Source organism: Canis aureus, chromosome 14 (assembly GCF_053574225.1).
Source record: "Canis aureus isolate CA01 chromosome 14, VMU_Caureus_v.1.0, whole genome shotgun sequence".
Classification (NCBI taxonomy): Eukaryota; Metazoa; Chordata; class Mammalia; order Carnivora; family Canidae; genus Canis; species Canis aureus.
The window spans coordinates 63,885,050-63,910,154 of record NC_135624.1 but is presented as its reverse complement, the minus strand read 5'-3'; the positions used below and the strand labels follow the sequence as shown (position 1 = coordinate 63,910,154).

Genomic DNA, 25,105 nt, shown 5'->3' with positions numbered 1-25,105 from the left:
GCGGAGAAAGGGGAACCCTCTAATACTGTTGGAGGGAATGTGAACTGGTGCAGCCACTCTGGAAAACTGAGGAGGTTCCTCAAAGGGTTAAAAATAGACCTGCCCTATGACCCAGCAATTGCACTGCTGGGGATTTACCCCAAAGATACAGATGCAGTGAAACGCCGGGACACCTGCACCCCGATGTTTCTAGCAGCAATGTCCACAATAGCCAAGCTGTGGAAGGAGCCTCGGTGTCCAACGAAAGATGATGGATAAAGAAGATGTGGCCTATGTATACAATGGAATATTCCTCAGCTATTAGAAACGACAAATACCCACCATTTGCTTCAACGTGGATGGAACTGGAGGGTATTAGGCTGAGTGAAGTAAGTCAGTCGGAGAAGGACAAACATTATATGGTCACATTCATTTAGGGAATATAAATAATAGTGAAAGGGAATATAAGGGAAGGGAGAAGAAATGTATGGGAAATATCAGAAAGGGAGACAGAACATGAAGACTCCTAACTCTGGGAAATGAACTAGGGGTGGTAGAAGGGGAGGAGGGCGGGGGATGGGGGTGACTGGGTGACGGGCGCTGAGGGGGACACTTGACGGGATGAGCATTGGGTGTTATTCTGTATGTTGGTAAATTGAACACCAATAAAAAATAAATTTATTAAAAAAAAGATTTTATTTATTCATGAGACACAGAGAGAGAGTGACTGAGAGAGAGAGAGAGAGAGAGAGGCAGAGACACAGGCAGAGGGAGAAGCAGGCTCCCTCCAGGGAGCCCGACGCGGGACTCGATCCCCGGTCTCCAGGATCACACCCTGCACTAAACCACTGAGCCATCCGGGCTGCCCCAAGGACTTTGCTTGAAACAGACCCCATTATTTTAGTCGGTATGTGAAGGACTCCTTTCAGAAAGGCTTTTCCCCAACGTTCTGATGAAAAGCACAGAATTCTTATATCCTGCCCTTTGATCCTTTCTGTCTTACATTTATTCTAATATGTTTAAGTCTTAATTTTGTGGTCTATCTCCAAGCTTTCCTCCAACCTTTGCTCTCTAATCTGGTGGTCCATCTGTGCTGTTCCTCTCCGGATAGTACTTCACTAGCTTCGAAGCCACCTGCTCAGTTTCGGTAGTGAGACTACAAGATTCGCAGATTCACATCACCACACTTCACACCGTCTTTAATTTAACTCTGTAAATTCACTTTTCAACACTCCTGAGCTGTTAATTCTAATTTGGCCTCTCATCACCTGCAATGACTGAGCCAGATCTTTATCTGTGCCACCCATGGTGCATTTTATTGCAGGTTCCACATTTCTGCAACTGTAGCGAAAAGATGAAGAATGTACAGAGCTCTGCCAACATGAAAAGCTGTCACTATGTAGCTCCTGTTGGGGAATCTCCCAAAATTGGCATGTGTTTCTATCGCTTCTCCCTGCTTCACATATTCATTCTCACTTCAGCCACAAAGCTCCCCAGATAGCCAAATATTCTCCACATCAGAAGAAGCAAAAGCAACATATGCATATACCTAAACATACAGTCCACCCTATCAATTGAATCCTTGAGTGTTTGTTCTCTGAATTCCTATTACTCTGTTCTTAATAACGCTTCTATCCAATGTATGATATTTAATATCCTCAACGTTTCAAGAACTGTACCAATCTACGTTCTTCTCTGGCTTACAGGATGTTTTTCCACTCCTCCCTTTCAAATCATCAACCTGGCCCACCACCTGGTTAAATGTCATCTATAACCCTATCAATGTCATATGTATATATAGTTCTCATCTTGATCTACTGTCTTAATAAAACCTATTTTAAGCAAAAGCAATCCAAAAATTTCTTTGAGTCTTCCTGTTACTATTGATTCCTACAGTTAAATACCATCATCTATAACACTCTGCCCTGTTTCATTAGTCAAAATGTACAATACACAAGCATGCCTAAATTTCATCAGATCTTTTCAGAATCCTTCCTACCAGATTCCCTGCTAGAACAACCTGCTAGGACAAAAAAAAAAAAAAAAAAAGAGTCCCACAGACACTATCTTTTAGAGGAGACCACCCCACTACCATTGTGCCCCTCCCATTAGTCACAAGATCCTAAAAGATGTCTTTCCCAAAGATATAGAGTGAGGTGGTGAAAGGGAGCAACACCCAGAGAGTACTCACTGAGAGGCTTCAGGATGCTGCTGCTGGATTCATCAGCATTTTCCACATCTGATTTATCAGAATAGTTCTCAGAGACTCTTTCTTTTTCCTTCTTTTCTTTGTGCCCTGTCTTTCTCTTGTGGCGTCTCCTTCTCCTGTAGCTCTTCGGCACATGGACCCCAATGTAGATGGTATGGTGGCCTAAGAAAGGTCACAGATCATCAGTCATTTCAAATCACATTCTCTGCTGCATATAAATTTCACAAGCTCCTCAGGTCAGAAGAAAATGTCCATGAATTCATTACCATTTTATATTTGACAAATAAACTGGAAAAATAAAATCTCTTCCCAATTTTCAGTTCGCTAGAGTATAATTCAATCTGTTGGCTGGTGCTAGGATTCTGTGAGGGTGTACTCCAGTGCCACTCAGATAGACTCCTTTTAAAAGTTTAGGGAAGCCAAGAAATGCCAACCCAGAAATCAGGAATCCCTGATCCAGCCATACCTCCGTCATCAATTAGCTATTTGACCTTGAGCATGTCCCTTAACCATTCTGGGCCTCAATCTCGTCATTTGTATAGCAAGAGGCTTACACTGGGTGATCCCTGGAGACCTTTCCAGTTCTAACCCTCCTGAGTCCTGTTCAGGGTACCGAAAAAGGAGGTCTGGGAGCAGCAAAAAAATAAAGATCTAACTCAAAGTTCAAGAAGTCATTCTGCTGCAGATAAGCTCTTGCATTAAAACTTTTTTTTCTTTCTTTTTTTTTTTTTTTTTAACCAAATCAGCAGAATAGAGACTTAGAACTGGGACAAATTGAGAAAAAATAAGACATAGTTGGAGAGAAGATTTTAGAAATACTCAAATGTTCACACTAGGAAACAGCTAAAATGAATGTCAGTTACAGTGCCATTCTCATTTTTCTTTTTTCGTTTCCAAAAGTTTCTAAAAACTGGTTGTTGCAATGATAAAAATAAACCCAGCCCAGCAAAAATTGCCTTGAAGAGAAGGGCATGAGGAAAAAAGATTGTGAAATGCTTTTAGTTCTCTAGATGGAAGAAGCTGCAAAACTGACAAGTGGTATTATTTTTACAAAATCTGATAAGACGGGGGAAAAAAAGGAACTCAAAGTTCCACATCTTTAAAAAAAAATGGGAAACTTTTACTTTCACTTTATATACAGCATAACTTCTGAATGTGGGAACCACTATCTCGGAAGAAATGTGAAAACTTTTTTTTTAACTGCAAATTAGATTAGATTATCTCATCTTTCCCATTTCCTATTCTGGAATTACTCCTTGATGACCACTTTACAGTACCACAGATAATATCACACACCTAACATGCAATACGTATACATGCAGTACGTCTAATATAAACTACTGCGAGTTACTCTCCACAGTAACCCATCAGGCATATCTAAAAACACTATAATTCACAGGGATGTTCCCTTAAATTGGAAGGATTAAAACAATTATATGCTCCTTCAAGAGAAAGCTTCCAACTAAGGAATGCAGATCCCTAAATGAATGGGTTAGCATTCCAAAAAAATCTGGTATTTGGAATGAAGTTGGAGGCATCTATATAAAGTATGAAACTCCCCTCAACACACATAGACACACACACCAACTCAACTATTACAAAGCACAGTGAAATTCTCTTCACAGAATGAGTGCCAATGAGAAATTTATCATGTCTAACCATTTGCAAGCAAATTGTTCTCATGGGAAAGCTATATTATACTAGGAAGTAGGAAATGTCTCAGAAACAATGTGAATTAAGAAACAGTGTCAATTGTTTCCTGTGCTCCAGTTACCAAGGGAGTCCTGCAGCTTTATCTCAACTCACACAATATATGTAAGCAAAGCCAACCAATTTCTTCAGTAAATCAAACACTGAGAGCTTGGTTGCTTTCATTCAGGAATTAGGAAAACGTCATGAAAAAAATTAAGAAATTGGAAAATTTTAAAGCCTATCACATTAAATATTTTCTATATCTTATTAAATAATGGCAACTAAGCAAAAAAAGGGGGGGGCAGTTAAGCTATATTAGTCAAATTGATGTTACACAGAAAGATCTTTATATGTATCTACCCAAATCTGCACAGTGTCTTTGATAAGTCATTTAAAAAATAGTTTATATGGGTCGATAGGATTCTAAGATAAGATTTCTGACTATAAACTCTTTTTGTTGTCAACCTAACCAAGAGGGTGGGTGATTCAGAGAGTGAGCTTTCAAGGCCCATGGAGAGGAGAATACCTTAACTTCTGGGACCTAACTGGAGGTGTAACATCACAAATATGGTGTCATCTTATTCACATCATGATCACATGCCGTCCCCCACCCCACCCCTATGAAGAAGATTCAGCTTATCCCCATCTCTTCTAGCTCCTGCCTCAGGTTCTCTCTCTCTCTCTCTCTCTCTGTCCCTCTCTCTCACACACACACACATACACACACACCTCACTCACTTTATCACACACTATCACACAAGTGGGGAAGCTTTCAGATATGATGATGCTCTTTGCAGCTCAAATACCAAGCAGAACCGTGGTCCCTTGCAAGACACCCCAAATTTCAGACATTTTTTCTCAGCTTTATTGAGGTATAATTTGCATGTCATAAAATTCACTCATTGTAAGGATACAATTCAATGATTTGGGGATTATTTACAGAGTTCTGCAACCATCACCATCAATTTTAGAATACTTCCACCCATCCAGTAGTGCACTTTCTGTTCCCACTCCCATTCCATATAACCACTCTTAAGCATTTTTGATACTCTCAGTGATGGCCTCTGGGAAGCTACAATACTCTGGTACCCAAATAGCCATGACTTTTTTGCGGGGACCCTTACAGCACAGCAGAACAGCATATTTCCTGAGTGAAGAAGATCCTGCTTTCCAAGAGCTGCCAGAGGCGATCATGACACTGGGCAAAACTCAAAGCACCCTCCTTTTCTTCTCACACATTACCAGTAACTAAATTTTCCTTTTCTCTCTTGGGTTCAGGGAGAAGAGAAAGAGCCCGGTCCTGAAGTTAAATAAACCGGAACTCAGGGAAGGTGCTGTGTTTTCATCAATTACTTCTCCGTCACTCTCCATGTCAGCTTCTTTGCCCAGGGGAGGAGAACAAGACACCCTTGCCCTGGAGAGTGAAGGGGAAGGCTTTCTCAAAATGATCACCAAATATTTCATAAGCTGTACATGCCAGGTAACAAAAATACTGAAAGTAAAATGAGCTCAAATGGAAGCATTCTTGCTGCTCCCACAGAATACCTGTCTTCAGGAAGCAGAATTACTGATGAAAATATACTATTGTTGAAAAGAATCTCATAGATGGATTTCAATATTTATTTTGAATAAAGTATCTTTATCTGTCTCAGAGATCTGTCATGAAGAATGATGGCTATTTTTAAAATTGTAACTCATAAAAACGACAGCAAGCACTTAGGAAATCTACAAAGGTTGAGGGCATAGTATTATTTTATATATAAAATAAAAAATGAGAAACTTGACAGACAAGCCTTCCAATCCAGCAAGAGTCTACAAAACTGTAGATGCTGAAAGAATCAGGGACAGTTACCTGCTTAACTTGAAGAGAATTTTAGACTTCAGAAATAAAATAAAATCCCTCCCCTAGAAATTTCACCGAAGACTGTTTCCAAAGTTTCACCAAAAACTTCTTAAGAAGCAACAATTTTTTAAATAGCTATAATTCATAAGAGAAGGTTATTGTTTCAACTATACTCAAATAGAAAAAGCTTGTTTTAAATATTATTAAAATAAAGTTTGCATTTTTGCTACTAAAATTGCATAAACTAAAACTACTGAAATCTACATTTGACAGTTCATTTAGGTATGAGTCAAAGGGCATTCAGTCCTTGATTTGGCAGTGGCCTCAGTATCATGTGTTCAAATAAATACCCTACATACCTTTCTCTGACAGATGGTGTAAGTTCCCAACAAACTCTAAATGTCTTGGGAATATCTCATAATCCATCCCACAGCCAATACTACTGGGAAGAAAGTATGGTTTTCCTAGTTATCTCTGAATGTCAGAAATTATCACTAGGTGATGCCTGTATCTTCCCATCCTCACCTGCTCCACCTCAGCTGAAAGCAGAAGTACTGTGATGTTATCATGTCCAATTCTTCCAATTCCTGAAATAGTTCTAAATTAATGTCATTGATAGTTGCTATCATGTTTTCAGACCAACAGAGAACTCTTACACTTAGTAACCTAGTAACTCTACAGCCATTCGAGTTAAAGAGGTTTTCATAGACATTACCAAGGATGATTTAGAATTTTGTAGAATTAAACCTATCAAACCAGAAAAGGGTTTTATGTCAGCCAACCTCAAAATTCTAGAAAGGGATGGATAATTAAAGACCATATGCCTCTATACGCAAGATAGATCTATTAGCTCCTTTAAGAAACATATTACTGTGTTTACTGTACATACAGATGAGAGTAACTATTTGTTGGATACTTACAAATGTGTCAGGTTCTAGCTAGATCTCTTATACCCATTACCTCATGCAATTATGACAACTGTACAAATTAAACACTACTATCCTAATTGTACAGGCTGGGATGCCTGGGTGGCTCAGCGGTTGGGCACGTGCGTTTGGCTCAGGTCATGATCCCAGGATCTGGGATCGAGTCCTGCATCAGGCTCCCTGTGAGGAGCCTGCTTCTCCCTCTGCCTGCGTCTCTGCCTCTCTCTCTCAGTCTGTGTCTCTCATGAATAAATAAATAAATAAATAAATAAATAAATAAATAAATCTTTTTTTAAAAAAATGATAATGATTGTATAGGCAAAGGAACCAAGGCTCAGGGAACCTCCAGTCAGATGCACAGAGGCTCTGTGACTGACACTTTGCTGGAAGGGAGGTGGGTCGAGCTCAAACAATGACGGGCACTTGGGGGACACTTGTTGGGAAGAGCACTGGACGTTATAGGTAAGTAATGGACCACTGAAGTCTACTCCTAAGACCAATACTACACTATATGTTAACTAACTTGAATTTAAATAAAACCTTGGAAGAAAAAAATAAAGTTGTTACATGTTCTTAAAAATACAGATCGGTACATATAATCCAAAATACTTTAATAAATGAAATACAAGTAATTTGTTAGCTTATTACTCACAAACACATAGGAGTGTCCATAAGCAGCTCTAATAAGATATAATCCAAGTAACTGCTAATTTACTGGGGCATAAATACCAGCTCATGAAAAGAAAATGCTCTTCAAAGAGCATGATACAATTTTGCAATTAACAAGGGGAAAGTCAGCCCTGATGAAATGTTGGCATAAAGGTCCATATTTCAAACATATGCTACTACACAAAACAAGGCATGATTTCTCTTTTTGTATTTTAGACAGAAGTCACTTATCACAGAAAAAAAAGATAGGGACACCAGGGTAGTTCCGTGGTTGAGCATCTGGCTTCGGCTCAGGTCGTGATCCCGGAGTCCTGGGATCGAGTCCTACAGCAGGCTCCCTACAGGGAGCCTGCTTCCCCCTCTACCTATGTCTCTGCCTCTCTTTCTGTGCTTCTCATGAATAAATAAAATCTTTAAAAAAAAAAAAAAGGAGAAAAAAGAAAAAATAATGATGCATATGTTTATTAACAGGAAGTTATATATTGCCTATGTAATTTATTTATAAATAATTTTGAATCCTGATGAATAATCTCTTTTAATATTAATGCCACCAATTACACTTAAGATTAGGCATGCAAGCAAATAACCAGTGCAAGCGATGAAAAACAGGGAAATACTTTTCTTCTCACTGAACTGCATGGGAATTTTGTCTATTGAAAGCCTCCCAGAAAACCTTAAGGCGACCTGAGGTTCCCCAAGCGAGACTGATAAGAAATCTTAGCTTGTTATCAGCTGTTTACTAAGTATAGTGCTTTTAATATTTAATATTTGATGATGATGATGATGATGATTACAATCTCTAGGCAGGAACAAATAGCTACAGGAAAAAGGTCTTGAAGGGGAGTCAAGCTTATGGTTACCCAGCTAACCTCCTGTCCTTTAGCTCAGGAAACTTCTCCACCTGTCTTTTAAGTGTTGATTTCTAGCAAAGTTCTAATTATAGTCTTTAGAGAACTCGAAGACCACACACTAAGGTTAAATTTCCATTATAGTTACCATTATTAATAGCTAATAGGATGCAAAAAATGACTAGCATGATAAAAAGTTTGAATTAGTGAATACCCTTCTTTTTTTAAGATTTTATTTATTTATCCTTGAAATACACAGAGGCAGAGTCATAGGCAGGGGGAGAAGCAGGCTCCCTATGAGGAGCCCAATGAGGGACTCAATCCCAGGACCCTGGGGATCATGACCTCAGCCAAAGGCAGACGCTTAACCACTGACCCACCCAGGCACCCCAAATATTCTTAACGAAATATAACTTTAATATGTTCAGTAGTCATCAATTATTTTAAAATATCTAGGCTAGAATAAGCACTGAAAGGTAATACAGAAACCTACCTAATGAGTAAACAAGACTAAAAGTCATCTTATTTTTCATAAACTGCAAACCCTGAAGTGCTTCACAATCTCTAAAAAGTTGACTCTCCCAAGTAATTTTAACTTTGCTTTAGCAAAATCTCTTTTCATCTGTAGACATAAAACATAATCTATATCTCTATATTTATATCTACATTGATATAATATATAGACATATACAGAGATATCTATATAGTCTCCATATATAGGGAGAAGAGAGAGGGAGAGGTCATTTTTTTATGGACAATCCAAATCAAATCATATCAATAAAATGTCTCCTGCCATGGACAATACACAAAAGTGCCACACAAGTGTTGATCTTCCTTCTCCCTTCCCTTTCCAAGGAGGGAAATACAGAGCACAATTTCTTCTTATTCCCATCACCTTTGAGCCCTGATAACAACCTGTAAATCCCCTCCACTAGCAAAGGCACTCCTGAGGACAAAAGGGCCAACATTAGACCAAGTGTAACTCGCCCTTCGGTGGGCTGCTTTAGTCATTACACAGGGTTTCAATGTTCAACAGAGGCAACACCCTGCATAAACTCAATCTTCCCTCTTCCTGCCCAGAAACACATGCCTGGCAATCCCCACCCTGTTCTGGGTAGAGTTTCACCCAGTGCGTTCGCGCAGTAAGTGCCAACCCTCATGAGCTGTTATCCCTTTACTTGATTGAGCAGAATAGATTGGAACCAAAAGACCTGGGAAGGCCAGTGCCAGGTAGAGCAGTGCTAAGAGTGAAGAAGAAACATCCAACAGAAAGAGATGATCTCTCCACTCATCCTGACACCCCAGAACCCAAAAAGACCTGGTGGTTTTTTAATGTGAACTACACATACTGTCAAACAAAATCCACCCATGATCCAATCACGAAGAACTGACAGTTTCCATTATTTCTCTTACGGTCACCATTTGCACAACTGAATGGGAAACAGGGTTGGAAGAGAGAAAACAATGGCTAATCCAATTGTCATTGATAACTGGATTTGCAATTGCAGCCAGAGAGGCAGCTGAGACAGACACATAAATGCACACATTCACACTCTTCATCCTACCCACATTGTCCATCTCTGACTCTATTATGGCTTCCCTTTTAACACTGGCCTAAACCCTGGCTGGGCAATAGGAAGAATAGTCTTTACTTGCTATAGACAGATAATCCACCATATAGTTAATGCACTCATGGCCAATCAGGTATCAAATATTTAATATTAGTTCACATAATTCCCTCCTCTCACATACCTATACACAGGGAAATGAGAGATGGATAATGCTGTAAGATTGAAACAATGACGAAGAAAGTGCTCCAAGTGACTTAAATTAGCCTAAATAAGACCAATCTCAGAATCTCCATGGCGGTGGTTTTCCACATGCATCCAGAAAAGAAGACAGCATTCACTGACACAGGAGCACATAATTATACTTTTAGAGTTGAAATGACCTTAAACATTACATGGTTCAATTTCATTTGCCAGTTGAGGCAATCAAAGCCAAATAGCCAGTTAATAATGTGAAGACTGGAATTCTTGGGGCTCCTAGATAGGTAAGGTTTCTTCTACCACTTTCCCACTCCCATGATGCCAGCCCACCACTACCACGATTCCTCCCACCTTCCACTGTCTGCAAAACATGACTAAAAAAAAAAAAAAAAATTAGTCCTTTCAAGTTTGTAACTACCTAGAAGGAAAAAAGGGATCAGGGAGTCTCTGAAAATGCTTCTCTCTTATAATTATAGCATGACAAGTTTAAAGATTTATTTATTTATTTGAGAGAAAGAGCATGCACACACACATGAGCATACATGAACTGGGGGATGGGCAGAGGGAAAAGAATCTCCAGCAGATTCCCCACTGAGTCCAGAGCCTGACTGGGGGGGAGAGTGGGGGCTCAACCTCTCAACCCTGAGATCATGACCTGAGCTGAAACCAAGAGTTGAGGACTCAACTGACTGTACCATGCAGGTGCCCCTAGAATTACAAGTTTAAATCCACAACCCTTAGGTTCCATAAACTGCCCTAAAATATGAAGATGTTCTGGCTATGATATCTGTCCTCCACTGATCACCACTGATCGCTTCGAGAAATGGTAGAAAAAGTTTTAGTCTTTCCTTCTATGTGCTCCATTACACTCAATCAATTAAAATATTTAGAATGGTTACAGAATTTTTAGAGCTCAAAAGGATCTTAGAGAGAATACAGCTCAACATTCTCACCTCACAGATGAATGGAGGAGCCTGGAGAGGTGAAAGTGATCGGTTGTGGCGACACTGACAGGAACCGGAATAACAAGGACATGGACACTTTCTCAGCGTGGTGCTCATCCCCCAAATGAAAAGCTTACAAAAGTGGGGCCCACCAGGCTGTTTCTTCTTCCTCTCGCCTTTTCATGAGCTCTTCCGACACTTATCATCCTCCTCTCCCCAGTTCTTCCCACTTCCTGTTCTTCCAGGTGCTTCTTCCAGTTCTCATCCATCTCCCTTTCCAAGCTCCCTACTGGCTCCAGAGGGAACAGTCCTCAAGCCTCCACAAAATGGCATATGAATTTCCCAAATTGCTCACAGTAGAAATCCAGAAGCAATGGCTCCCATTGCAGCCTCTGTCCATCAGCAGATCCTGGCAATTCAACCCATTTGTCTTGACCTCTGTCTTGTCTAGTACCCACTCTAGTCTAACTCAAAATAATCTCTCAACTGAATCCTAGCAACAGTCTCCCCACTTCAATCTCAGTCCTCCTGGAATGCTTCCCCCATGTATCAGCCAAAGGGATCTTCTTTAAAATGCAAATTTTGTCTGGTCGCTTTCCTGCAATGGCTCCCCAGTGCACACTCAGTACAATCCTAAATCTTTCGAGTAGCATAAAAGGCCATGCATTAACTGGGTCCTATCCACCTCAGGCCACTCTCACCTCATCCTTTAGGGTTCAACTTAATGTCACTCTATGGGAAATATATACCTCTGTTTCCCACATACACTCACCCACATACATGATATACTCTCTAAATTATCATATCAGCCAAACTCGTGCTTAGATAATGACTGGTTTATTTGACTGAACAATAACTGTGGCCTTAATCAGAATGTTTTATCATGTTCAAGGAGCCATATGAGCCTGGAAAAGTAACATATTTGAGTTTATATCTGCAATTGTTCTTAACATTTTGATAAACTTAAAGAAAAATAAACCGCTTTGCCTCAGTTTTAAAGTTAGTAAAAAGAATTAATATAGATACTAATCAACTAATTTGTTGATTACCAGATATCAGTATTACCTTTAGCCTGAGAGCATTCTGGAATCACAGCAACCACTGGCAAGAAAGTACCAACCACTGGTAATAAATTGTAGGCAGGGAATATATCCAAGGGAGATGGTATCTTAAATTTATAGGGTTCATCCTGGGGATTTCAAATTAGTTTACTTATACTCTTTGTGAAAGTAGGAGATAGGGAGGCACAAGTGTTATTTCTTTGTAGAACAAACTGATATTCAGAAATTAGGTAACTTGTCAATGGCTTACTGCCAATATCAAAGTATTTTTTACATATTATCCAAGAATCCTCAGAGCATCTTTGGTAGCTGGATAAGAAGATAGATTACTGGGATCCCTGGGTGGCGCAGTGGTTTAGCGCCTGCCTTTGGCCCAGGGCGCGATCCTGGAGACCCGGGATCGAATCCCACGTCGGGCTCCCAGTGCATGGAGCCTGCTTCTCCCTCTGCCTGCGTTTCTGCCTCTCTCTCTCTCTCTCTCTCTGTGTGTGTGTGTGACTATCATAAATAAAAAAAAAAAAAAGAAGATAGATTACTAACTGCCCTTTGCATAAAGGAAATGTAACCATATAAGCATGAGTGGCCTCATGTCACCCGCAAAGGGAGGGCACAGACAGAAATAGAAATAGGTTCTAAGACTCCTGGTTCTCCAACCCATGGCACAGACTGGATAGAAATACCTGAACAATCAAATACTGATCTAATTTGCTGAATATATGTATCTATCAGATTCAATTATGAGCTTTCATTCTGCATCCAAGGCATTTTCTCTGTTTTTCGGTAAGAATAGAATTATTTGTTGAAAATTGAATAATTACCTAAAGGTGGGGTGGTGATTTAACTAAACTACAAATGTGCAGTTCTGGCCCTCCAAAGCTGATATGATGGCCAAGATTAATAAAATTCGAAACCTACTTTTTCCCAGAAGTTTCGGCCTGCTAAATGGTATTGAGCATTCTACCATGAAAAGAGTCAGTAAAATAATGTCTCAAGAGGCTTAAGTAGGGTCTATTCTCCTTCCAAAGTCAGCAGAGTATAAAGAAAGGTGAACACACTGGATACAGTACTGCCTTCTAATTCTAACTCCACGGAAAGGTAAAAACAATTAACTGGATTTAAAAGCTTTTGCAGCTATTCAGAGAAGGGAGTTATTTAAGTCACCTATACTGCTGATTCAATGCATGTCACTCACCACCCTCCCCACCTTCACCTCATCCCACCTGGCAATCAGCAGCATTAGGGGCAAAGTGCTTGGAACCTCCTGTGAGCTCCTGTCATGGCAGGTCCTCACCTCAGTCCCCTAAATGCTATCAGCCAAAAAAGTAAAATAAGATTTTAGAAAATAAAATAAAATCCCACCAAGAAGCTCACCACAGCAACGAGAGAGCCTCATCTGAGCTTTATTCAGCTTTATCCTAGTTTTACTCTATTCTCCCCCGTCAGACCCAATTCTCAATTCCCCTAATGATTTTGAATCTTGTGATGACAAAAATGGGGAAATATTTAGCTCAGGTTTATTTCTATACTATTGCATAATCTCATCTAATTGGTACCTAAATTATATAATAACCAACAAAGAACAGAATTATTCTAGTTCATGTTGGGTGGGGAGGAGGAATGTATACATCTCATAGAATATATACATTTCACAGAATATATATATATGTGTACATATATATTCTATATATGTGATATAGATCAATAATTAGATTGATCACAATCCCTGAATCCTCTTCATTGGTGGGAAAATACCATACACTTTATATGTGTTTTCCAGAGGAAGCAATTTTACAGGCTTCATTAGACAGTGGGCACACACTTTATTTTAACCTGCATACAATTATAGTTAAAATGCCTCTACTTGGGAAAGAAGACAAATTTACAAATCAGGGGCGATATGTGTCAGAGCAGTTTAATCATGAAAATCAGATATCACACCCGGAACCTAAAGAGAACCAGAATGAGTCCAAAGAGAAATCGAGAGTAGGTCTTGGGAAACTTCACTTGACCATTCTATCTTGCCTTTTCCAATGCAAGAAGCAAAAGGTAAGTATGGTTAGGAAGGCAAAAGATAGGTGTTGGTAAAAATGAATTAAGCAAATAAAAAACATTTAGGCCAATTACAATTTTTGGAATGATAATCATCGAAAATTATTGGTGAAAACTGTATCAATCAGAAAGAAGTATAGAAAGCAGTGCAGTATAAAGCACTCCTGTTCCCAACGCCCAGTACGGCAGCAACATAATTTCTGATAATTATCAAAACAGTTCTATGGGAAATGGCACATTCTATTATTCCCATTTTACAGAGCGAGAAACCCAAAATCCAAACTGTAATTTTCTCCCTTCACTTATGTAATGATTCGGCAGAGATTAGTTAAAAGTCTTAAAACTTTTATTCCCAGACTGATGCTTAGCCACCCTGCTTTAACAACCTCAACAATCATTTTAACTTAAAAAATGAGACCAAAAAGCGCATCAAACAATATGTCCCCAAAATAAGTATCAATGAGTTTCAAAAATATGACCAGATAAAAAGCTTCTAAAAAGAAACTCAACCTACAGACAAAAATTGCTGCAGGTATATCATTTCAGAATTTCTAGATCCTTGCAAAACACAACCAACTACCAAGTTCAATTTCTTATGGTTTACTGTGTAAAAAGAATGTGGACACCTAGGACAGAAAGTGTCTTCAAGAGGACTTTAGCACATACTGTACTACCAGGGAACTCTCTACAACTGGAAAACTCTGGGAAGGAATGTCTGATTCCAGTTTCAAAACCCATGGAATTACCCTCAGAGCCCCTGAAGCTAAAGAAATCTATATGCAAATATTTGACTTCACCGATACAGCAGGTGTCAAAGAGCTCCTAAGCTACGTGTTGTCTGCTCTTAGGGACCCTGGTGGGCTTGCAGCTGAGGCCATGATGAGAAAGAAGCAGAGCGCTGAGAAGGGGTCTGTATGGGCACAACCTGCTCTGGGAAACCCAACTTGCTGTTCAAGTACCAACCCTTACACACCTCACCACATTTCTTTAAAGCTCTCCAATGGGTGGATACAGGTTTCTTTTAAGAAGGCTTTTCCTTCGGCAATATTTGCCTGAGCGTTTCCTCTGTACACACAGTTTCTGAGCAATCAGAGTGAACACCAGAGAAGAGGTCAGCAAAATGCAACCGGACACTTATAGCCAGCGCTCAGAATAGCCCCAGCTCCAACTTGGCCCCTCCCTTCCCATCCGATAGGTTTTCATTCACTTCTTCTCGGCAATTACGTTTTTTACCATTGTAATTATTAACAAATGTCCACCCAGCCCCACTTTTTCTTTAGAATACTACCTCCTCCGATACACATAAATACGTCATCACGATATCCTCTAGTGAAAAATAGGGTTAAGTCATTATGATTTCATGTCTGTAAAATGTTGAGATCCTGACCTCCAAAAACACAAACATCGTGGTTTCATTAGTTTAGTCTCTCTCTTCGAAGGACAGGGTAGAAAAGAAAAATGCAAACACGATTTAGGGGCCTCTTTAATTTCTCAATATAGATATATAAACAACATAAATATGTATAAATATGTCAACGATCTCTGCAAAATCAAATAGCAGTAATAGCAAGGATAGGATCTTTAGAGGCTATATTGCTTCATTTGATTAGAGTACAAAGGGAGGGGCACCTGGGTGGCTCAGTAGCTGACCATCTGCCTTTGGCTGAGGTCGTGATCCTGGGATCCCAAGATCCTGGGATCAATTCCCCCATGGGGCTCCCCATGGGGAGCCCGCTTCTCCCTCCGCCAGTGTCTCTGCCTCTCTGTGTCTCTCATGAATAAATAAACAGAATCTTCAAAAAAAGAAGATTTTTTTTAAGGGAACCAAATTTCTGACTAAAAATTTAAACAGTCTTTAGAGGATTATATAAAGTAATTCTGCATGCGCTTTACTTAATGTTACATATTCGTGTATTCAGTTCTCCCTTTTAACAAATATTTAGTAAACACCTATTCTGTTCCAGACTCTGCTCTACTTTTCTACCTTTGTTTCCCTAAAAAGAATCCTACCATAAATTCCATGAATTTTTAACAATTCTCTCTCTTAATGTCCATCAGTACACATGGGAATTTGTAAAATTATTCTTCCATTTGGACAGATGGGAGCGCACTTCCTTCTAGACTTCGTTTTCAATGGAAGAGGAAAACCACCACAATGTACCATAATAGCTGTGAGTGCACTGATCACACTTCAGAAACGGAGACACGTTTCAGCCAATATTGTCTTGCTGTATTTTATGCTTCCTGAGTTAGACTTGATGTTAAGAAAAGGCCCCTCCTCATGAAGTCAGAGTTGCCAAGGCTTGCTGGGAAGTTACCTAGCCCTACAGAGCCAAGGCCTTATCTCAAAGGATAAGGTGGAGTTTGCTCCTTTCCCCTATTGCAAAATATGAGAATATTAAGTAATCTGTTTATATCATACAGATCCAAAATCTTGGCTGGGTTTTTAAGGATAAAACATCCATAGGACTTCCTAGTTGGAAAGAGCTACATGAGACTCTTTCTTCCGATCTCAACCTTGGTTCACCCAGTAAAATTTGGCAATTTCCCCTAAGTGCGTTTGAAATGAAAATTTAGTGTTGTTCCTCGTGGCCAGCATTTCTGGGTCATCTGGTAACGTCAATTTGTCTTCTACAGACCAATTCTGTGGAACTGCCTGGGCTGGAGCTGGAGTCTTTTGATATAGAAACAAGTATGAGTATCTGAAACTTTGAAAGTTTTAAATGAGTTAATCCACAGTAGCCCCTCCATGACAAAAATGTTAACTTTATAAAACTACAGATAGACATAGACACTGATGTAAAATAACCAGCGGAAGAACAGACATAAAAGCTTCTCTTTATGTTAAAGATTAAAATTGGCACTTGGTCACCTTCTTTAAAGAGTATCTCTTTAAATGATTAACACAAATGTACATGAAGGAAATTATGTGAAAATGAGGTTTAGGTCTTTAAATATATCCCACATAAATTCATTATTTAAACAGAAGATGACTCCTCTTCTGACTCACTCTATTCTTAGTGAGCTCTGCAGTTGATGGTTTTCTATTGAGTTTTTAGACCGTGGATTAAGCATCATGCCACCCACCGAGAGTAAAGTTGAACCAGGTGAGCTGGGGGCGTGGACGGAAGTCTCAGTCTCCCTCCTCTCCACAGAACTCTGGCAGAGAAGGCACTGTGAGACAGCATCTAGTTCTTCTCACCTTCAGGCTGAGCTGAATCCGACTATCACAAATTAAGGGACCCTCAGAAGAATTTTTAAAGCAGGACCCTTTCAAAGTAACTAAAGCTCCTGGACCTTAGTCACACTCAATCTCTTATTTGTGCAAATTACTTCAAAAAACAAAATTTTAAGTTTTCTTTTGCCAAGTGTGCTGCATTATGCTTTAGCCATGCTTATCCTAGGAGCAAGAGAAAGAACCACCTGGATCAAAGGAAACATTTGATAAAATAAATGAAAGGTGTTCCAGCTCCTTGCCCTTTGGATTTCTGATCCTTAAAAATGGAGCACTTACTTCTGCCATAAATGTACCAGAAACTACTTCAGAACAAGATAACAGTTTGTTTTCCTCTAAATACACCCTTCTCTATGCAGTTAAAAATATGAGATGGACTCGTGTCCTTGTGGAAGACATTCTTGCTCAAACAATGAATCCTTATTAGAGGTCTTGATAATTTTCACTCTCAACCACTGAGACCATGAATAAGCCATGAACCCAGCTATTTCAACTTTTTTATATTTTAACTGGAGTTACTATAATATCTAAGTGATCCCACTCCCACCAGATAAAGCCAGGTAAGAAAAAAGGGAGGGTCAACTAAGAGGGCACTAAATTAGAAATGAATAGTCCCTAACTGTAGTTTCAAGACTTGTTTTACTGTAGGGGTGCCTGGGTAGCTCAGTTGGTTACAGGACCAGCTCTTGATTTTGTTGCAGGTCATGATCTCAGGGTCATGAGATGGGGCCCCATGTCCAATTCCATGCTCAGCATGGAGTCTCCTTGAGATTCTCTCTCTTCTTCTGCCTCTCCCCTGCTCAAGCTTTCTCTCAAAAGAAAAAAAAAAAAAAAGAAAGAAAGAAAGAAAGAAAGAAAGAAAAAAAAAACTTGTACTACAGAAGAGCTTGCACTGTTGAATATTCTCCACCAAATAATGGCACCAAAAGCAACTATCCAAAATTCAGTAACAGGCAACTAGCTAAATATGCCTCAAAAAAAGTGCAATCAGCTCAGTCTCCAATCAACATGAAAGATAATCTTAGAACAGAAGTCTTATCAGAATACAAAAATACACAATATCCATGTGGCAAGTTTAATTATCACAAAGCCAAACAATTTTACAGATGTTTCTACCATATTTTGTTGTCTTTTTGTTTCTTCTTAGAGAAACTTGACTACATATTTGTATGCTATTCATTACATTGTTATTTTAATTTTGTGCTTGAAAATCAAGGAAAATACTTTAGGAAATAAACTTCTTAGTCAAAGCTTTAAGAAACCCATGTATAATATCCTATTGCAGTAGAGTGCTGTCAATCCTACAGACCTTACAAACTCAAGAAATGATTTACATCTCCTGTGAACTTAGCACGAACATTATTCTCAAGGAAAACACATACACACACACACACAGAGTACATCTCATTCCCAAACCTTCTCACTGATTTCTCTGCTTTGTCTCAAAAGTATATATTCATTCAATCTACAATATTTCTTACATTCATATGCTATAAGACTTTTACTTCGTCTCTGACACTGGGGCAGTGACAGTCACCACAGTGGAGACTTAACACCAGAGGCACAAGAATCTTAAGACAGAAGTTTTACTATTTTGCCTACACTAACCTGACATTTTCCCACAGTCATGTTGTAAAAGTGCAAGGAACCCATAAAACAATATAAAAGAAAATACTGTAGTTTCCTTTTTCCTAAGAAACTTAGGCATCAAATTCTTATTATTCAGAGTCAAGAGCATAAGTGAGGGAAGGAGGGAAATGGGGGGGGGCGGGGCGAGGGGACTACACAGAAGAAACCTCGTATGCAAACATAAGAAACGTCATGATGGCCATACTATTGCAACTATTCTAGGAGTTATGAGGAGGCATCACGTACCCAGGACCTGCTGTTCAGTCTGGTTGAAGAATCACTCCAGAACATGAAATACCCACCCTTTTTCTTCCAAACCCTCCACCCCCACTAGTCCAAGTTTTTGGTAAGCATTACATGTTTACCAAACAGCACCAATCAGACTAGAGTTTCCAAAACACATACAAGTTGTCTCTCAGGTGATTTTAAAGGGAAGAATATATGACACAGTTCACTTGCAAGTTTCATTTAACTTGATGAGTATTGTCTACAACTCTGATTTTTTTTAAATCTCATTGTAAATAATAATATCTTGTTTATCTGTGATGCCTTCACCTAATCACTTTAATAAATATTAATTGAGCCCTGTCTTCTCATATCAAGCAAATAGTATTGTTCCCACATTACTGATAAGTCAAAAGACAAGAGAAGAGAGGCACACTGAAAGCATGAGAGCACCAACTAAAATTTAACTCGTATTTGGTTTTTAACAGGCACTGGGCAACATTAACAAAAGAGGTCCTGAAGGTTTTTTAAGTAAAAAATGTCCATCATTTCCTCACTGAAGTTCATCCATGATTACCCCTCTTTATAACCTCAGTTTATACCCATTTTTCCTGCAACAATGATATCATTCTCCTTCTTCTGTAACATCTGTTTCTCTACCCTGCAAGCTACAAGAAAGAATATTAGAAGATGCTGCCAAATACATTTATATAAATCTAGCAGCCTCTCTGAATTAGTCATTACAAGGTGGTAAGTATCTGGCAAAATATTTATTTTTGACAGAAAGGCACAGCTAACACAGGCACCTGCTTCAAAAGTAAGACACCTCCTCCCCCCTTATTTTTAACCATGCAGGACCACACTGATTCAGATTCTAATGGCCCAATGAAGTTCTTAAAATTACTTTCTGTGTTGAAGCAAAAATGTGCAGACTAATAAAACCCCATAGAAAAGCTTTAGTTTTTAACTTCAACATTATAGCTATATGCAATGTATGAGTGCTATCATCTACAAAGACATAAGTATATGAATATATACTTCCCCAGACCCATTAAGCTCACCTTCTACTTCTTCTTCATCACACACATGCTTAAGGAAGGAAGCCCCTCTGTCCAGGACAGCTTCATCCTCCATCCTATAGTAATAAAAAAGAAAAAAAGAATGCTCAGACTTCTCCTGGAGTGAGCCACTTGAAGTAGCCCAGCTTCTGGGCAGGTTAACCTGCAGGCTGCTGTTCATGTTAACAGGGCAGAGTCACTCTTCCTTTGGTGTCTGCTACTCCTTCACGCAGCTCCTCTCATCTGGTGCTTGAAAATATGCCGGTCCCACATAGCTTCAGTTCTAACCTTGAGAGGGCACCCACATGGACAGGTGAGAGAAAATCATCTCAATCCTATAGGCTGGATGCTGGGGGCTCTCCCTTTGGGATTTGCAAAAAGGCAGGGGGGAAAAGATGAAAGCAAAAAAAAAAAAAAAAAAAAAATACCAAGAGAGGAAGTTTGGTTTGTCTGGAGTGCTCGTGATGATCGTTTGTGGAAATCCAGCTTCAGTGCTTAGCTCTTTAAACACCCACTGCATAAAAATGTATACCCTCACACACACACACACACACACACACATGCGCGCGCGCCCGCGCGCACACACGCACACCCACCCACACACAGCAAACGACAGGGAGTTAGGCTAGTGCACAGTGGGAGCCTAGCTTCCAGCCAGCCTCTTAATACCAGCACAGCCCAGGATTCTCTGTTGAGTGGCAAGCTTTGAGTCACATGTTGGCCCTACGGAAATCTGACATCTGAGGATTATCCAGCAACCCAGCTCCAGCAACAGTCATGTATATACGCCACCCATTCATTCATTTCCACGTTCTTATCACACATCCCTGTGTATACCTGTCCTGTTAACTCTTCCCTGAAGGGCACAAAGTTCTTCAGTTTGTAGCCACATTATGCTGTCTGTCCTGCCTCCTTACATAATAGGATCTGCTCTGCAATTTCATATGCTAAATAAGACCTCAGAATCCATCCAAGTAATGACAGCGTTTTTACGGCCCCTGATGCCAAACATGTTTCTTAGTTTATAGGATGAGTTAAGGTTGATTTCCAAATTCTGTGACTTCTTTTCACTGCATTAACTTCAACACGCAGAATTCCATGAACTCTATTTATAGTGAAAGCAGAAAAAAATCCCGAATTGCTCAAATGCTGCTTGTGTCGCACCGGTCTAGAAACAAAGAACTTTCTCTGGAGACAGCTGCTCTATGTCATACCGTACATAAGCTCTGCCAGAGAACCAAATGTTCACTCTGTATTCTATTCATCCAATTATATGCTCAGGCACTGAATATTGTAAGTCTGTTTTCCATATTGTCCGTATAACTTATTCTTGTGCTTCAGATATTTGTTATAATCTATGTGGATATGTGCTGAATTCACATTTTCCTCTTTTCTATTTTAAGAGCATATCCATCTTTCAAAGCAACCATCTGAGTGTAAAAAGTCAGAAATTGAGCGTCAGGTAGACCTGGGTTTTAAAAATCTAGCGCTACCATTTAATAAATGTATCACCTGAAGCAGAGTATTTAATTCTTTGAGCCTCAGTTTTTCCACCAATGAAATTGGGGGTAACAGTATCAACACTGCAGGATTGCTCTGAATTTCACAAACGTGAAAACACTCAGTTTTGTGCCTTGCACCTACTACATGGTCAATAAAGATAAGTTTCCTTCCTTTATTCTTTTCTTCTTTCTTCTTACCCTGAACTTTACTGGTAGACAATGCCATTAGGAAACTTGTTACCTTTGGACACTTGCATAACATCTTCTTTTAGGGATAGGGGTCTTGTATGCAATTTCATCCTGATATATATCTTTTTCCTCCTCTATACTCAAACTAAAAATATAAAACTAAAAGCAAATAGGATATAGGAAATCAGGATTATGGTGGAAAAGAAAATGCCTTGAAGACTTGAGAAGTCAAATCATTTACCAGGAAGATTAAATGATACACATAATTTACCAACTCAACAAATATTTAATGTCTGCTATGTTCCAGGCACTCCTCAGAAGGAGGGGGAATACATTCATTCACAAGACAGACAAAATTCCTAAGAAACCAATAATAAATAGATGAGCAAAGTACTCTTAGATAGCATTAAGTGCTCTGCACAGAATAAAATGAGGCAAGGGTTGCTTGGCATAAGGTGGTTCAGAAGAGGTTTCTGAGGAGCTGACATCTGAGTGGAGACAGAAATGACAGGGAGGAACCAGGTATTTGAAGATCTGAGTGCAGGGAGCATTCCAAGCAAAGGGAACAGCAAGTGCAAAGGCCCTAAGTGGGAACAAGTTTAGCATGTTCCAGGAAGGAAATGAGGTCAGTGAGGCTAGACAGAGAGAAGGTCAATGGTAGTGGGCAATGCTGGAGGAAACAGGTCCACGCAGTCCATGATAAGCAGACAAAAATCTTAGGTGTTACAGGAGCCACTGAAGAATTTTGTTTTGCTTTGTTTTATTGAGGTAAAACTGACATACCACATTATATTAGTTTCAGATGTACGTGATTCAATTTTTATATATATTGCGAAATGATCACCACAATAAGTTTAATTAACATCTGTCGCCACACAGTTACAAGACTTTTTTTCTTGGGTTGAGAGCTCTTAAGATCTACCCTCTTAGCAGCTTTCAAATATGCAATACAGTATTACTAATTACAGTTAAGATTTTAAGATGGAAAGTGACCTGAGCTGTTTTACCTTTTTAAAGAATCCCTCTGGCTGGTATGTGAAATGTGGATAATCAGGAGACCAAAGAAACTAGGAAACTATTTTAGGAACCCAGGAAAGGCTGTGGAAGAAACAGGTTTTGGGGAAGGAATCAACAGTTCTTTTCCAGCCGCTTTATGGTTGAGATGTTTATTATATATGCAAAAGGAGCCTTACAACTAAATGTCCAAGTCTGGAGCTTGGGGACCTAGAGCTGGAGAATCAATGAATGAAGCTGGTAATCTGCGGCCATTATTAGATGAGTTCATCCAGGAAGAAAAGACAGAAATTGAGGTGTAGCCCTAAGATCAAATGCTGAAGCATGTCAACAATTATAAGCAGAGCAGAAGGACAAAAGCAGTCCGAGGCCAAAGAAAAACCAGGAAAGAGTGATGTCAAGGAAGCACTGCTACAGAGAGGCTAAGAAGGATGGAGGCAGAGAAGTGAAAATTCAATGTGGCAACATGGAGGTCACTGGCCACAATGACCACAGCACCTGAAACATACCAAACACAGTGCTAGACACTCAGAGGGCATCCATCAGATCTAGTCCTCTTCTCTTTCCGTCCCTCATCCACTCAGCAGATATGGACTAGGTGCCAGGCATACTGCTAGGCCCTGGAGACACCGTGATGAACAGGACAGATCAGGGGCTCTGCGTCAATCACACTTGCCTCCTCGAGGACTTGTCTGGGAGAGTCAGTCCAAAGAGCAAGAAGTCATCAGCCACGTGGCATTTTCAGACATACATAAGGATGGCAGCTTAACGGGGGAATTTTTTTTAAAGACCTGAAAAGCACAAGAGAATCCTGGAAGCCTGTACTACTGCAAGCACATCAACAGGACTGACTCCCCTTTGGAAAACAAACAAACAGGATGTTAGCCCACACTTCTCAGCACAAACCCTTTCCTGCCTTATCAATCTATAGAACCCAACATAGTTTCCTACAGAACATCATTTCTGCACCCCACCACAACCAAGCTAATCTTAAAGTCTTTCATCAATTTTTTAGACATTTCCTAAATAAAAGGTTTAGCCTTTGCTCCTAAGCCCCTCCCAAAACTGTATGCAACCAACAACTGAAGCAGAAGTAAAGGAGAAAGATCAGTAACAACTAAAGGAGACCAAAGAAATGTTAATAACCAGAGAGCCTTCTTCCTGGGCTGAGTAACCATCCGGCCTAATTGAAGCTCCATCCTGTGCTCCCTCTGAGTTCATGAGAATAATGATGGGTGCATTCCTTGGCCCTTTGATACATATTTCACATTCCCTCCGAGACTATACATAGCAAGTAATTAGAAACCTAGTTCTTTCTGACAGACAATACAAAGCATCTGCAAGCAGCCTCTTCCCTGTAGGAAGCGGAAAAAGAGAGATTGCCACAAACTGAAAATATAAAACCTGCAGGTCCACAGTGGCCTTTCCCCAGACCAGCCCTCTCCTCCTCAAAAGCAAGGTGCATCCAGGCTCCTGCACCAAGCACAGGGATTCTACAACTTTTCCCCATCTTCATGCTAACAAACATCGAGTATTTGGGTTTGCCTTCCCCTCCTGAGGCCTCTCAGCAATCGCTTGCTATTATTAGTCAGACAGAGATATCTTTTGACGTGACGGGCTGACCCGACCAGTTTTCCTTTTTATCAGTAGGGAGAAATTAGCTCATCTAATCCCTAATCGGGCCCCCCGAATCCATTTGCAGCGTGTTCCTTTCACACAAGCTGCCTCTGCTGAAAACAAAGGAAGGAAGGAGCAAGCCTCTCAACAGCTCCCTGGGTTGCTCACATCGCCAGCATGAGGCAAAGTTCAGAATAGATTTGGAAGCTTCTCACCAGCATCACGGGGATAAGGGTCACCCCAGTCAGTGCAAGATCCGCCCAGGGCCAATGCAGCTTTCCTTTACCGGTGGCTCTGACAGCAGAAGTCGGACCCCTTCCTCCAAAGTCCACAGCCAACGTGGGGCTTTCTCCTATTCTCCACTGTCCTGGGGCACTAACATGATTTAACCGCAACACATGTCAAACCCGCTGCCAAGTGACCAGCTCTCACCAGCCGCTCCTAATCGCTGAGCGGGCTTGTAAGGGTGACTTAAGCCCGGCACGAGAAACATTCGTGCAAAACTGCCAGCCGCTGGGCCCCGGGCACCCATCTGCATTCCAGCCCTGCGAGTTCCCACCCCGAAGCCCTCGCCAACTGCCAACGTGCTCACCAGCTAGTCCGCGCCGCGCAAGCAGCTGCCACTCAGCCAGTCAGCAGGTGGCAGG

General features: G+C 40.2%; 1 protein-coding gene across 4 annotated transcripts in view; it reads right to left on the bottom strand.

The window, feature by feature from the left end:
* SLC4A4 (solute carrier family 4 member 4) overlaps positions 1-25,105 on the bottom strand; it is a 343,869-nt gene that overhangs the window by 276,281 nt on the left and 42,483 nt on the right. Inside the window, exons 1-3 of one of the 4 annotated variants that reach the window (XM_077848309.1) lie at positions 20,565-20,711; positions 20,140-20,213; positions 2,171-2,350 (exon numbers count right to left, since the gene is read on the bottom strand). In XM_077848309.1, the coding sequence (XP_077704435.1) occupies positions 2,171-2,350; positions 20,140-20,213; positions 20,565-20,698 (388 nt within the window). In that variant the 5' untranslated portion in view covers positions 20,699-20,711. Of the gene's footprint in view, positions 1-2,170; positions 2,351-20,139; positions 20,214-20,564; positions 20,712-25,105 lie in introns of those variants that run through there. The other 3 variants (XM_077848311.1, XM_077848310.1, XM_077848312.1) reach the window with 3 other exon arrangements.